General features: G+C 40.1%; 1 protein-coding gene across 1 annotated transcript in view; it reads left to right on the top strand.

Annotated features, from left to right (window-relative positions):
- The first annotated feature begins 1,738 nt into the window (after positions 1-1,738).
- Positions 1,739-16,060, top strand: part of col24a1 (collagen type XXIV alpha 1 chain) — a 96,695-nt gene continuing 82,373 nt past the window's right edge. The window contains exons 1-2 of the mRNA XM_008299596.1: positions 1,739-2,248; positions 12,213-12,283. Coding sequence (XP_008297818.1) covers positions 2,196-2,248; positions 12,213-12,283 — 124 coding nt within the window. The 5' untranslated portion in view covers positions 1,739-2,195. The remainder of the gene's footprint in view (positions 2,249-12,212; positions 12,284-16,060) is intronic.

Genomic DNA, 16,060 nt, shown 5'->3' with positions numbered 1-16,060 from the left:
GCTGATGGCAAAGCCAGAGAGAGAGAGAGAGAGAGAGAGAGAGAGAGAGAGAGAGAGAGCAAGAGTGGAAGAGTGCATCCCGTGCATGTGCTTCCTCCTTAGAGACAACTGTCTTTGATGAAAAGGGGAGGAGAGTCTGACCCACTGCTCCAGACACACACAGACCTCTGTGGCACAAAGAACCTCAGATACCTTGTTTGCAGGCACCATGAAACCTTTATTAACCTCACTGTTTATACTGGCTGGCGGGCTCTCATTGAGTTTCCATGCCACTTTGACCTTTCCTGTTTGACTCCATGTTTGGGCATCGTCACTGTTCACTGTAACTGTCTCTTTGCTGTTTTCAGGTTAAGAAACCCTGCATGCTCCACCTGGGATTAGAGGCAGGAACTGCTCTGTCTCCTTGTAGCGTCCCTCTAGATCCCTAAACTGCAAACCATATGGACTCCCTCTTGTTCCAGGCAGAAGTGAGGCTGCGGACATCTAGAGGAGGATGCTGGGGTGCATGTGGGGGGGCAGGGCCACGGGACCCACAGAGCTCTGTTTGTTCGAGGTTAATGGGTTAGTCTGGACGGGGAATGGTGGAAGTGGGTTAGAGCCTGTTTGTTTGGAAAAAATCGATGGGAGAGATAAAAAGAAACGGTGTCATTTTCAAGGGGGGGGGGGGGAACTCGGCGGTGCTGTGTTAAGACATGGATACAACGAAACAAAGAAGGGTTATTTCCAAATGTAATCAGAGCCAGAGGAAAAATGCTTAATGATAAACACTACTAGAGTTTATACAGCAAATAAATCTCTGCAGATGGAGCCGATGCATAATCCAAATACCCCAAAACTACATGGCAGGCTACCTAACCTGATAAACCACTTTCACATTTGACACCCTCTGAGCTGCTTGTGCTCTGTATTATGACTGTTTTATGTGGCTACAAATGTAACTAATAATTCCTTAATTATTTTGGATGCTGGCCCAAGATAATAAAGATCATAATGCAGTTGAGTCATTTTACACAGCAAGACTCTTGGATGCACTACTGCATATTTTCTCACAGTGAACATGTTTAGAGGATTTTTTACATCATTTCAAACAATTTGAACCATGAAGGATCAGAGGTAGTCATTAGCCAAGTAAGGAACGCCCAGAAAACTTCCTCTATTACTTGTTCAGGTGGATTTTCTGGCGGAGTGCATATAAGATTCAACTGACTTTTAGTGTCTACTCAAACTGGATACTACTCCCCCACCTGCTCTGAAACTTATCTTATTGATGAGGGGGCATTGTTCTGGGACTTTTCAGCTAATTCTGTTTCGGCACCAAAGTGAAGTGTTGTAAACAAGCCCTGGTATGTGTTGTCTAATGCTGGATAACAGATCCAGTTGCCATTTTGCCAGAACAACAGAGCCTTGAGCTGCAGCACCTGGCAAATTTGCTTGTCAGCAAACAACAGGAGGCTGAACCAGCTGATCTCTTCTATTTCTCTCTGGCATTATTTCAGTCTTAGTGTGCATTTGTGCGTTTACAATTAGCACATGCGCTCTACAGTGCTGACTATATAGTAAACACGGGCATTATACGAGCTTAAGGGTGATACAGTAGTCAAAACAGACAACAGGCACTGAAGAAACACAAGCCAAAAGTCTATCCGTGATGTCACGAGTCAGTAACTGGTGAAATCCAACACCACCAGCTGGTAGGAGTTGTGATGGGGTGAATACGGGTTCCCTTGCATCAGTGCAAGTCAAGGCACATAGCAGGAACCACCGCCTGGAGGTAAAGACGCACAGGAGTGAATCTGCAGTGGTGTTGCAAACCAAGAAGAAGAAGCTAATTGCATGTATACCTCAGTCGAGTTAACACTGCTGCAGAACAACTAGCCGCACTCCAAGCCAAGTTTTTTTTTTCTTTTTTTTTTTCTATGCAACTGTTGCGCGTCTCCACTTTGGATAGAAATAGCCAGATCACTGCGCGCCGCAGAGCGCAAAGGATCTGAGGCTGTAGGGTTTGAAAGACTGGGAGAGACCTCTCCTCCGGACTGCAGCGGCTACGATGAGGAAATTCTGAGGTGGCAGCACTCCTCCGTCCAACTTCACGCTTCCTTTGGCTGTTACCAAAGGGGTTAGCCCATGTGCCGGTATCCTCCAGAGTGTGATTCTGTTTTCACCCAGATCTCTGCTGCCTGGACAAATGAATACAAATGCATTTAGGAGCTCAACGGACAAGGAGTGGACACGTTTCCGCGGCAGCAACGTAAGTGGACATTTGGTTCAATACTATGCAGACGTCAGAGAATCTGCGCGCTGCTGAAACTGTTGCCAGATTTTTATTTGTAACAGCAACTGGGAGACTTATTTCTGTTCAGGTATTTGGCCTCTTTCCCTGACACGGGCGCCAATAGACTAAAAAAAAAAAAAGTCCCTGCAGCTACAGTTTTTACCTCAAACGTGACTGAAATAATTTATATCACATGTATTTCAACATATTCACAGAGTTCAATGTTGGGATCATTGATCTCTGTTATTATTATTTCTTTTAAGGATGTTTCCAGCCAGATGCATTTGTTTCTGTTAACCTTCAGTTCTTTAGTTCTGCATAATAGCTACAGTATAACTTTACATGTAAAACCATCTCCATCTGATAACTCTGTTTTTCCTTGCATACATGTGTTTAGATTTAAGAGTCAAAATTTTGCTTCGTACTTGTCAACTGAAGTCATGGCTTTGAACTCTCCATGTGAACACGCAGCCTGAGATCTCCTACATTATAATCTGAACGCCATGTGGTCTACCGCTCAACCCCCTCCTTTTTATTTATGTTTCACTCACATAGCTATGATAAGCCAGAAAATAAACACTAAAGCATGGAGTGAAAGAGAGAGAGAAGAGAGAAGGGAGGGGGATGAATGAGCATGTCTCGGAAGCAATGATGCTTATTCAGCAAGTGATAAATCGTTGTTGCACTGATATAAGCACTGAAACAACTGTCATCAACCCTTAAGTAGCAAATTTATCAAACTCTGTTTAAGTGTTTAGGCTTTGAATAGAAAAAAAAAAAACTATTTAGCCCCCTAAACATTCCTCATGGAAGTGTGTATTATTGACATGCAGCGTGCAGGTTTTGTTGTCTTGTTATATTCATTTGGTTCTGTGGAGCATCAGAAATGTGCACACGTTCAAAGGGTATTTAACAGGAAATTTATCATCTTCTATCAGAAGCGAGTCCAAGTTGTCTGCACTCTATTAAATCCCTTCCAGATATGTTCCAAAAAAAAAAAAAAGAGAAAAGCCGAGATCACAAAGAATTCTGTTGTTCTCTGCTGATAGTGTTTGCTCAGTGGAAAACAAAGTGGACCTGAAATCCTTTTTTTTTTTTTTTTTTGTCCTTGAGAGTGAAAAAGAGAGCCTTATGGGGGAATAAATGTGGCCTCCCTTGAATTCACAGACAGAGTTAGTGTGTATGCATCAGTGGTTAACTGGCTCCTGAGCCTCAGACAATCACCCACTGTTGCAGGCATTGCTGCTCCGTTGCTGGCGATGTTTGAACTGTATAGCTGCAGAACCACTCCTGTACTGTACACTTGACTCAGAGCACGAGTCTCCTCAACGCAGCCTGGTAGAGCCCGTGATAAGTTGATAATGCGAGTTTTTAAGCAGGTGGTGATGTGCAGGGCTTTGTTCACTGAAGCAGGCGGTCTAGACTGAAGTGCTCAAGTTTACTAGTGGTTTAAAAGTTCTGCAGTTGTCTCACGTCCATGATGCACTAGCGGTTTTTCACAATGTCACAGGATGCCATTGGGGTTGATTGATTGACTGTGCAGTGTGGTGCAAGCCAAAAGCCATTCTTCAGTGATTGCTGTGTTGAGTGTGATCCAGCTGAAGAAGTGGTGGATAGAGTTCTGTTATTCTCAAGTGAAGAAAGCTCCCATGAGAAAAAAGCCAAACAGCAGAGAGCATTATTGATACTCCTGTTTGACACCAACAAGTTTACTGTCTAACTGTGAATGCACAAGGGATATTTCCCTTTGCAATTGCTCCTTAACTCATGCTTTCATTGCATTAAGTACAGATAATGTAGCTTACCACAATGCTATCATCACATGTAGTTATTGCAATCACTTTCATATGACCACAGCTTTTGTTTTGCATGTACTCCAGTTGAAAATCCAGCCAAGAAACACATCGTCATACATTACATTTTGAAAGCATTCCCATCAGTCACATTAGCGCTTGTAATGGAACGGATTTATCTTATTTGATTGCTACAAGATAACATGAAACTTTGATTTCAGCAAAATAAAATAATCACATTAACTACATTTCCCACTTCTAATCGTGTTTATGAATCCAGTTATGGTTTTATTTGTCCCTGTTGAGATTCAAACTGCTTAGAATTATTCCAGTGTACAACTATGAGGGAGTTGAACAGAATTTGATTTGTGGGTCTCAGACATTAGAACATTTATGAGCCCTCACAGACATGGGATCAACTTAACAACAAAGTGTCTTTGCACAAACAATGTCCTCGTTACTCAGGATAATCCACAGATCTCACTATGAACAGCTATTTTCTGCCCAAGCAGAAATTTTACCTAAAAACTGCACATAGTGAGGCCTGAGGATTCACAAGCAACTGCTGAGGTGGAGAAAATTTATTTTTCTTTTGCTCATTATTAGTATGAACTAACTAAACCTGATTATCCTTTAAAAATAATGCATGGGAGGAGGAGGGGCTCTCAGCGTCTCCATCCTTTCACTGCAGTATGCTCACCTTCTCTACATTGGTGGCTGTAGGGATTTTGGCCTGTCTGTGTGAGTGAGTGTATTTAACCCTCCTAACATCTGCAGGTCCCTCCACAACAGGAAAAGGGCAAACCAATAAAGGCCTGTGGAAGTTTACTCACAGCCCTTTGTCTGCTCGCTGTCTTGTGGACTAAGTCAATCTTTGCTCTGGTCTGCAGTGACCTCTTGACTCCAAGTACCAATTGAGTGAGCTGACAAACCTGAGCCACGCCAATCTCTTCATCAGAGAGGAAGAAGCAGACGTGACACGCTGCAGCTAGAAAACTGTATTGCACATCTACTTTTGATATATTTTGGAAGTCGTTTTTATGTCAAGATTTGGCAAACAGAGGAGGCAGGTGAATCCTGGAAACTTGTAGACTTGCTAATTTTCGCTGATGGCCATTTGGAGAGGAGAAGACAAGCCCATTTAGTTCTTCCATCATGAAGTCATTATGATCAGGATACAGGTAGTGAAGCTGAAACACGGCCAGCAGGAACAGATATTGGCAGTAGATCAGTTACTTCTTCTTGTCCTGGAATGTTTTTGTTGAGATTAAGAGGCAAAGCATGCAGGAACAGACACCTGATTTGCATGTTTTCATTGAGAGAAATATCTGCTAAGTTGTTACATGAGGCATCAAATCTTTATATGGTGGACGCAATTTTTCCAGTGTCTTATAAGTTACAATACGGCTCCTTAAGGCACCATGTCATTTTATGTGTGTCAGGGTTACAGCTCTCCTTCTGTTTTGAATTCCGCTGCGCTTTTAGCTTGGACTCAAGTGAGCCACATTTTTGCCAAATGGGGCACATAACAGTAGAGGTTAGGCAAATGCTCCGAGGTCACGCTCTATAAACCTCAATTTTCTGAATAACGACTCTATGTGGCGGACTTCTGAACAGTGCTACATCTACCGTGTGATATTCTGACTGGCTGAAACCAACTTCATTCAGGGGAAAGGGTGAAACGGGACGGGTCAGTCAAGGTGACTTCCGTCAGGTTTGTTTAAATACTCCAACGTGTCCCTACAAACCTTTTTGCAGAAAGCAGAGTAAAGAAAGCAGTTGTGTACATTTTTTTATCCCAACGCAGACGAACAGCAATTTTCTTGGTACCATTTCTTGGTACATAATCCTCAAGAAGTTTGGAGTTGTTTGGGCAGATTAACAGCTTTGCATGCTTTGTTGCTGCTAATGCATCCAGTAAGCACCCTGTCAAATTAGACATGTAAACAGTGTATTGTGAATGTCTCCTGACAGACATCAGTGATGAACGTAAGAAAATAGTTTCCCTTTCCTTATGAGGACTGTAAACAGAACTTAAGTGAGTTTGTTCCTATTTGCCAAGCCTAATTGAGCGCTTTGCCTCTCCGTTTGCTTCTCAGCCTTCTCCTCAGTTGAATGAACCATTGTTAGGGATCCAAGCTAATTTTGAGGGGAGAAAGGCAAGATCTGTTACCGCTGGAATGATTCATTGCAGAGGGGAGTTTTAAGTTGTGATTATTTATAGTCTTGACATGACACCCACTCCCCACATAGTGGTATTTCCCTTAGTCAACAGAGCACTGTTTGGGGAGCTTTGTCTTGCTTTCGCCTGTCTTTTCCATTAACCGCTAAGACTGGGAAACATGTCATAGTGTACTGTCACTTCTGCAGTGATTTACCATAGAATTTAATAGAAAAGCAGAGAAAAATGAGCAAATCTGCATGGAGCCTGTTGCAAATTAGTCTGATTCAGTTTTACATGTTTGCATATAAGAAAATAAAATGTTTAAAATGTTAAAAATTAGGTTCACCATGTGATGCTGGGAAACAAATGTAGCAAATGGTACAGGGTGAAGGTGCTGGAAAGTTCCCACCACTTGTGCTCACGTCACTAAAGATGTGCTGAAGCGATGACCTGAGTGTGTTTGGTGGCAGAGCCTGAGGGATGCTTTAAATAGTCTCAAACAGGGAGACAGTGAGGCTGACGGCAGGAAGGCTGTCTGAATCAGCATCAGATGGCCCCACACACTCTGAGAGGGAATGTTATGTGTTATATTTAGTTTTTTTTTTTTCTTTTCTGGTCGACTTTTAAAAGTTGCCAACTTCTAAGCAGAACCAGCTACTCATCGGCCCTACAACTGTCTTTTCTATTCTTTTCTCATCAGATGAATGATTGTATTCATATATCCAGCACTCGTTTCTTTCTATTACTTTTTCCTGCCTTGAGGATACGTCTGTGTTCCCGCCTCAGGAATGTCACACCCCTTTCTCGATGGGGAACAGGTGACAGACACAGCTCGTGATGTTTCTACTGATGGCCAGCCTTTTTTCTTTTCCAATTTTGTTGTCTTATTCTCTCTCATTTTTCTCCTCTTGATTCTATTTTTTTTCCCCTGTAGGGTCACATTACTCTGGGAAAACAAATATGGCTGCCTGTCTGTGACTCTCTGTCAAACAGGGCAACACAAACACTTGTCCACTTTTTTTTTTTTTTTTTAGAGATAATCTGATGCTCAAAGGCCATGGAAAAGAGATATTTGTCAGATCATCCATCATGCTGTTTGCAGCTATAACACTCACAAAACAATCCCTGAGGGTTTAAGGTGTGACAGGACTCTGTGATTGATAGAGCTCTTTTTGGGCTTACACAGCTGCATATTAAAATAGCGGGACTACTGTCTCCTCACATGTTTTGCACAGCTACCACACTGTGTCACTGCTGAAAATTATGACACGAGTTGCCAGAACTATTTCAGCTTGTTTTAGCAGCTGTTGCTGGGTACAGCGCTGCTGATGTGATTGATTTAGTCTGAATATGCAAAGTATGCTTTGAAGATTTACAGTAGATGATAATGTGCTGTACAATATGTTGTGGATTAGAAGATGAAGAATTGATTTGGACTACTGTTTTGTGCAAATACCGAAATACTCTTTTTGTTTTAGTTTGGATACAAATTCTCCCACATTCACAAAATACTTATTTTTCAGATTTTCACATAAAATTTGTTCTTTTCTTACTTGACATATTACCCTTAGGGCTTCAAGGTGGATCGGTGGTTAGCACCGTTGCCTCGCAGCAAGAAAGTCGCTGGTTCGTGTCCCGGTGAGGACACCCGAGATCTTTCTGTGTGGAGTTTGCATGTTCTCACATGCAGTGTGGGTTCTCTCTAGGTTCTCTGGCTTCCTCCCACAGTCCAAAAACATGTTGAGATTAATTGGTGATTCTAAATTATCCGTAGTTGTGAATGTGCTTGTTTGTTTTTCTTTAAGCCCTGTGATAGACTGGTGACCTGTCCAGGGTGTCCCCTGCCTTCACCCTGAGTCAGCTGGAATAGGCTCCAGCCCCCCAGCGACCCTAGTGAGGATTAAGCGGTGTATGGATAATGGATGGAAAATATGATTTGGAGTTTGGAGTTTTTGAGATACAAATGAACAATTCCAGCTTAAAACTGTGGGAGTAAAGACTGAACTCACGATATGTTTGTCGAACACGGTGGACTGGGCAATCTCTGGTCTCTGGATTCATTGACATTCCTTTGGCCTTTTACTGATCATACACACTGCATGCTGCTCCTCCTCTGTAGCTATATGGTGGGCAGTGCCACCTAGAGGTGGGGTCAATGAGGGTCAAAAGAGTGAAGTCACATAAATGTATTATAGACAAAGTTACATTATACAGTGTGACTAACATGTAGGTCTTTATATCTCATTGTGTGGTTAGTGCTGTTGGAAAATTAGTGACATGTAAGTGCAAGAATGTTGTTTTGGGGTTGTTAGTTTCACAATCAACATAATGTGCTTTTGCTTTAGCTGTATTTTGTAGTTCGATGTTATACATGGCATTTGTCACGTCTTAGAAAATACGACCAGATTATGTTCTGTTTAATAAACAAGCCTGGTAAACAGCCCCTCAAAGTCCTTTGAAAATAAACTTAAAACTTGAAAAAATTAATCATCCATCCCTCTAAATCTTAGCTTGTCTCTCGTTGTGGTCAAAGCTGTTTGAGGCACGCTTCCATGAACAACATTCAATTGTTATTAACCAACTATGCCTTTGAGACAAAATCTGTCATTGTCTGGAAACAATAAAACATGACACAGAAATGCTCTCTGCAGGACTTTTCACTATATTTTCAGACATAAAAATGTCAAGGTTTAATGCCTTCATAAACAGAGAAGTCAGGCTGCCTTTTAAGAGACTCCAGATTTCTTTCTTTTTGCATTTTCCATCTACTAAGTCCAACTCAATATTGAGTAGGGCTGCAGATAATGATTATTTTCATTAATAATGAATGCAAACATCATTAGTTTGATTATTTAGTTGCTTAGTGTACAAAGATAACAATAATGACAGAAAACATTGCAGTATTCTTGTGCTTGCTGTGTCCAAACTCCAATCTGAAATTCAAAGGCATTTAGAATGATACAAGTCAGAGTAAAACACAGTAAATTCATAACAAATCCATCAACTGATTAATTGATTGACGATTTCAGTACTAGTATTGACTTTTAGCCTATGTTTGACTGGGCTACATACAGCTTTAACTGAAGTACACTATTTAGAGTCAGTCATCACTGCATGGTTCACAGTCATGGAATATCTTGGAAAGGTTCTGACTAAATGACGTCTCCTCCAGTATTTTTACATTTAGTTCCAGGCACTACCAGTTGTAACAGGTCGATAAATAGGCTGAACGTAACGGTTTACTATATTTTAAATATTACGAGTCACGAGTAAATTAACAGGCGCGTCGGTGACTACCTAAATAAATGAGGACGGACGGACAACTCCCCGTTCTACCTCCGCCATAATCGTAGTTTTATTAAAGTCCGCTCCTGAGTGTATCGCTGAAATATTAAAAACCATTTTTGAAAACGGTTGACCGCGTTTTAAAAGTGTCTATGTTGTCAGTTTAACTTACCTCAGAACATAAACCTTGTTGTGAAAGTCTCGGAAACGGTTAATCGATACAAGTTAGCCAGTTAGCTAAAACGCGAATTTTTAGATGCTGCGCAGTGATTTCACTTTATGGATTTTAATGAACACCTGACAGCCAATTAGAATCACAGACCCGCTGACACACGTAACCTACGTCCGGCTTCTGAGAAACGTCATTGCTTGCCGCCATATTGGAGTGGAGTCCTTATAACTTGCTGGACAGTTTGTGGTTGGCATGGTAGAAAATACCAGACTTTTCTTCTGTTTTTGGATAATATAGTGAAAGAAAAACCATAAACAAGTACAGACTATATAAAAACTATGGAGAAAAAAAATACTAAAAAGTAACTTAAAGTAATAATGTCATAATTCATTTCTCAGCTGCTATCCGATCTGTAAGATGGTTTTTATTAGACATAGGTTTCATTTGAATATTGGAAGGGTCACACTAAGGCAGGGGTCTTCAAACACTTCATTTTCTGTACACTCGTAAATTTTTATGCTCCAATTGTTGCCTTTTATTGCATCGATTTATGATGGAAATGTCTCTATTTATGCAAAGGCAAACACAAAATTCAAGCACCGAGTGACAGCTCAACATATAAGTAAATATGGATCTAATTACATTTCCCACAATAGATTCAGTGGCTGCATGAGCTCATAGTTTATAGACATTCATATTTTTGTACAGTTAAAAAAAGACAGTGCGGCCCCTATCAGAGGCAGCGTTGCTTCTATTAGTAATGTTCTGGCATTAACTCTACTTCTTTCATGTTTTTATGAGGTCGTTACTGAGACAAATGCACCAGATCTGTGCGTATGGATTGTTGTATCAGTGTGTTACATTGCAACTCAGCAAAACCCTGCTAATACACTTTATATAGCTAATCATTTTTGTAAATAGCAAGCGTTCAAGGGGAAAACACTATGCTATACGTGTAATGAAAAACAGCATTATAAAGCCTACAAAAAATGAATATGGTCTGTGAACTGTATTGTCTGTTGCAATTGCATCTTTTAGCTCTTTATTTCAGCACAATTTTATAACAGAGGCCAAATACAACTGTTACTGCTTCAACATCCATTACAAAGGACAAGTACATAACTTTAGATTTAGATAGAACTTGTGACTTTAACCACTCTACCAAGGACAAAGATTTTATTTTTTAATTTAACAAAGTGTCCAGTGTTTGTAGAAAAACAAAGTTTTAAAATGTACAGAGTTCTAATCTAATCTATTTGTAGATATACCTACTGTCCTGATAGACATAGACTTAAGGAGGCAGAGTTTCTTTTTGCCAATATGGTGGCCATCTGTTTTTAAAAAACACATGTGTTTATAAGTGTCACCTTGGCTAACATTTTGGCTGACAATTAACATGACTTGGATAAAAAAAAAAATACCTGAAGGCTTACCACAGAATAAGTTTCTCGGTAACCTAATAGGACGAACATTCAGTTACACTCGTTTTCCTCTTCGTGTACTTTACCTGCCGGTGTTCCTACTTTCCCCACGCTATGAAAAATTAAGTGTTCATGTAATTACAGACCATTCTCCTGGGGAACATTTGGCAAACGTGGGGAAAAAAAACTGTCAGGAGCAGTTGTATTCCATTAGCTTGGTATTTCAGCACAAGGGCTCTTGTATTGTGCGTGTTCATTCAAGGGCATGGCTTACTGACACACCGGAATTGGCGCAGTCATCATTAATGCTGTTTATTACACCTGTGTTTTTCCTGCCATTACATGCCAAATCAACTGCTATGAGAAAAGTAAATGCCTCCTTATAGCCCATGGACATATTCTCAGTTAGTATTTTAAGTGACTATTCTTAATCAGAACACGTTGCCTGCATTGGCTGAGTGACAGGAGATATATTCAGCCTTCAGTATCTCAAATAATTGTCCATGTATCATCACTTCAAGGCCCTGTTACAAAGAGATCTAAGCTTTCTACGTTAAAGTGCTGATTTCAGGGAGACTCCTTCACATTGTGCCTGCAGGGAAAGGCTGGATGTATAGTAATTAATGACCGATTGGAAAGATAGTCAAGTCATACTTGATTTACCGCAGTTTGGTCCACCATAATTCATCTTTGAATGAGACAAAACTTCAACAAAGATCATGTTTTCTGGAGAGCTGGTTCAGTACTTGGCTTGAAGATTAGCGTGTTTGTTACACTTCACTTTGCTTTGTGGATAATCTGAATCTACTCAGGATGTAGCACATGAAAATCACCTGGTGTGTTATGTTTTATGTTGAACAGCAGTTGCTCATATAAATGATCTCAGCAGATGTATAGATGTGAATTTTCCACCCTGCCACACACAACCTGATTTAGATTTTCCTGCATTCTCCCTGTGATGGCCTGTTGTAATATGAAAACATATACATTCAGAAGCATAGCATCTTTGAGAGAAAATACACTCATCTGTGTAGCACATTGCTTACATTTTTTTTTCATTGTAACACATGGCTAATCTGTTTCTGATGTTTGTTTGTCCTTCCAGGTGGAACTTTCTCCTGCTCCTGTCAGTATGCTCTGCAGTACTCTCTGGAGAAGAAGATTACCTAGCTCAAGGTAAACAGCAGAACCCCGATGCATAACTAAATATCAGTGTTAATGTTATTACTAATACAGCTTATATGTTTTGTACATTAGTTCAGATTATTTTTTTGTCTTTGTGATTAGTGTACCTGCTTCTCTGACATTTGATCATTTGATCATACAGAACAATGGACTAGTTTCTTTATTTGTTGTTTGCTTTTGGCCTCAACAGGCACAGAGTTGAAATATCCTTGACTTGTTTTAATGACCTCACTTGAATGAATAATCTAGAGGTGATGCTACTTATGATAAAGTTGTGGTAGGCACACATCTGCAAAAGGCATAAAAAGAAAAAAAAAGAAATGTCAGATTTAGAAAATACAGCCATCCTCCTGCAACTCTATGCCCAAAGCCTGTCCCACCCACTCTGAGTCACTGGTTGTAGGCTGCAGGTATAAGCCTGCCATTGGGCATGGATTATCGATTCTAATGACAGTGTCTGTCTTCTATGGTGTCAAAACACAAAAGTCGCACAATTACACAGACAAACTAACCAATCAAAGCAGCAGTGGACTAGCAACTCCTGTATTCTGCATTGAGAAAACACACTTTTTTCCCAAGGTGGTTTTGAAGTGTGCCCCATAACGGCTTTAGTTTGCTGTTTGACAGATAGTTAAAGTGAATAAAATATTCTAAATGCTTTGTACACTTAAACAGTACCGTCACCACAATCACGATTCTGGGCTCAACATTGTGATAGCTGCAGGATTGCTTCATCAGTGTAGCTAACGTCGTAGATGCTACTGGAATGTTAGCCAAGCTTTATGGTTACATACACAGTTTAATTTAATATCCATTTAGGCATTTTTCTAAGAAGAGCAAATTTTCTGTTTGTCTAAGTGGCACGTATGTTAATATCAGTTAAGAAATGGTTGCAAAAAAATGCAGTGCTTGTTTTGTCTAACCAATAGCACATTCCTCTACGTTATTAAATTTAAAATTATTAAAGCAATTTCAAAGAAAAAGCAAATCCTCACATTTGTGACGCTCCAATTCATCCAATTCCAATCCAATTCTTTGTCATGAAAAATGATTGGTATAAAGTTGCCGAAAAATGAAACAAGCATATGACTTGTTCTGAGTCCACCCCTCTGAGAATCTGTTAGACACTGGAATTGATAGGCAAAATTGTGATTAAAATCATCGAAGTCTAAACAGTATAATATATGTGGGAACAGCATCTTCCAACATAAGCTCCTCCGACTTTGCTCTTCTTATTTTTCACCTTACCTTTCAACATGTCTGTCCTTGCTCTTTAGGCCATGGTGTTTATATAGAAGCATACTAAAACGCCTCTCAAACTCCTGGTTCCCTTTGTTTTCTCATCTTTTTCCTCTCATTTCTGGTCGATCAGAGAGGGCACTAAATTTGTCACATGTAAGCACAGTTTGAAGTACACACTAAGAAGAGCACTCTGGGGAAAGAACACAGATTGATCAGACAAATAGGAAGAGGAAGTCTCAGGTAAATGCCTAATCTGTTTTGGCAGCTGTTCTGCAGCTGGTCAGATGTTGGGGATAAGGTGATATCCATCTGTATTTTCAAAGGTCACACATTGTTCCCTTTTTCGTCAGATTAATGTAAGGGCCTATTCACTCCGACAGTGGCCTTTGTGGGTAACAGATGTGCTCAGCGTCTTGTGTTTACACATGACATGCACATGTACACACGTACTCATGGAACAGAGGGATATACCATAAAGCAAGCTCTACATAGCCAGGCTTTTATGTGTAAGCTGGCTTGACACAACCTAAAACTCCAGTCATTGATAACCCAGGCTTTGTTCTTCAGACTCTGTGTGCGTTCACATAAAAAGGGGCATTAAAAGCATCATGTGACTTTTTTTCTGTACAAAATGGACCGACAGTGTGCCGTCTACTTCACTCAACAGGTTGTTTTAATGGACAGCTGCAAGGCATATAAAACCGTATGATGGTAAAAAGCACTTCTCCTGCAAATATTGCAAGAGAGGAAAGCTGACAGAAAGCTGCCAATAGTGTGTTAATTCATTTATTTTACTGACCAATGCAGTTGATTATTTCTTACTGACAGCTGCACAATAAAGCTGTTAAACTTTAAACCTAATACATTCAAACATGATATTGTTTTGAAGTCCATTTCTGCCACTGTCCCATAATGCAGGACATTAGTTTAATGTCTGGCCAAAAAAGTGAAATTCATGTTATTGATTCAATATTCTCTTGAATAAATACCTATGGAACAATCAATTTTCTATTCTATTCTTTTCTATTAGCTGCAGTAGGAGTTGTGCAAAACAGACTGGGCGGCAAATCAGGTGTGATACTGCAGGGTTTTGGTCAGTGCTATCAGGAGCATGCAGCTCAACAGGTTTGCAGCTGTAACGTATTCCATCTGCTGACAATCTATATTGTTCAAAGAGAATTGTTACTAAAGTGATTGTTGAAAGTCGAGGGTTCTTGCAGTTGATTTAAATCCGAAACTCTGAACATAACCTACTCCAGGCCAGGTTAGCTCTGCAGCATAAGTTGCCATGGTGATCTAGCCAAGTTCAAAGAGAACCACCTTTGTGACATTGAAAACTCTGGCTTTAGGCTTACCGTACCTCACTAACCCACTAATATTTGTGTTCAGTGTTTGACAAATATGAGCAAAACGGGACACAGACAGGGGACATTCTTATTACTGCGGAAAACACTGTTGGCTATAACTTGATGGCTTCGCATTAAACATTAAATGTCCACTGATAATACAGACAAAATTAAATGAGTTGAATTAACAAATAATTTATTTGATCTTAATTCACATTTTACTTTATACAGCCGAAGTGTTTTATAACTAATTTAATTTCCCACCAGTACATTACTTTATAATAATAAGATTGAAAACTTTAAAGTTTTCACTCTAGATGCTGCACAGATGATTCATTCCACCATGCCTGTACAATGCTGCATACCTGACTTATAAAAATGTTTAGTTATATTTATCAGACTTTTGGTTGCATGTATGAACAAAATGGTCACACGCTGGAGACCTGGCAAAGGTCCCTCACAAAGCCATTCACTTAGCCTGATATATTTCCTTGGGAATTCCAGAGCCCTGGGGCTGGTGATACTTTAAAAGAATCTGAAGAAAACCTCTATGAACTACATTAATTTGTTGACAGGGTATTTTTTTGAGTAGCATATCACTGGGTCTGTGCCAGAACATTGTGTAGGCAACTTTATTTAGGCTTGACCTCATAAGAAATTTGGACATATCAATTCAAATCTTTTGCAACAGACAAATTTAACCGCCTCCCCTGATTTCATCTTGCAGTTGTCATCTCTCTACGCATCTGTAGCTGATGAGCCCGTTGCAAACAGAATCTATCCATCATAATGAAGGGAGGCGGAATGCACACAGAGAGCTAAAGCCGGCTGTCTTAACATATGAGACAGGTTAATTGGAATCTGGGCTGATGTTACCTCGGGCAAAGAATGTCAAGGACATCTCAGTGTGTGCTTAGATCAGCTGCAGATAGAGAGACTATCTATCTGGACTGCGGGGGATAAAACCCTGTGATATCACATCCAGGACAGTGTACTGGGTCTCTTATTTCTGTTATGAGTTCTTTGGTTAGATGAATATCAGGAGACAATATACTTCGCTTTTTCTCATAAAAGTAAAACGTCCTCCACTACAGTAGCTTAATGTGTTTGATAAGTGGTCTAACTTGGACAAGTTTACCATATTGTCTTACGATGACTTTACTATATTCTTGTAGCAGTT

This window comes from Stegastes partitus, unplaced genomic scaffold, assembly GCF_000690725.1.
Source record: "Stegastes partitus isolate 25-593 unplaced genomic scaffold, Stegastes_partitus-1.0.2 Scaffold31, whole genome shotgun sequence".
NCBI classification, from domain to species: domain Eukaryota; kingdom Metazoa; phylum Chordata; class Actinopteri; family Pomacentridae; genus Stegastes; species Stegastes partitus.
Note: the sequence above shows the minus strand (reverse complement) of the source record. Positions and strands in the feature narration are given on the sequence as shown.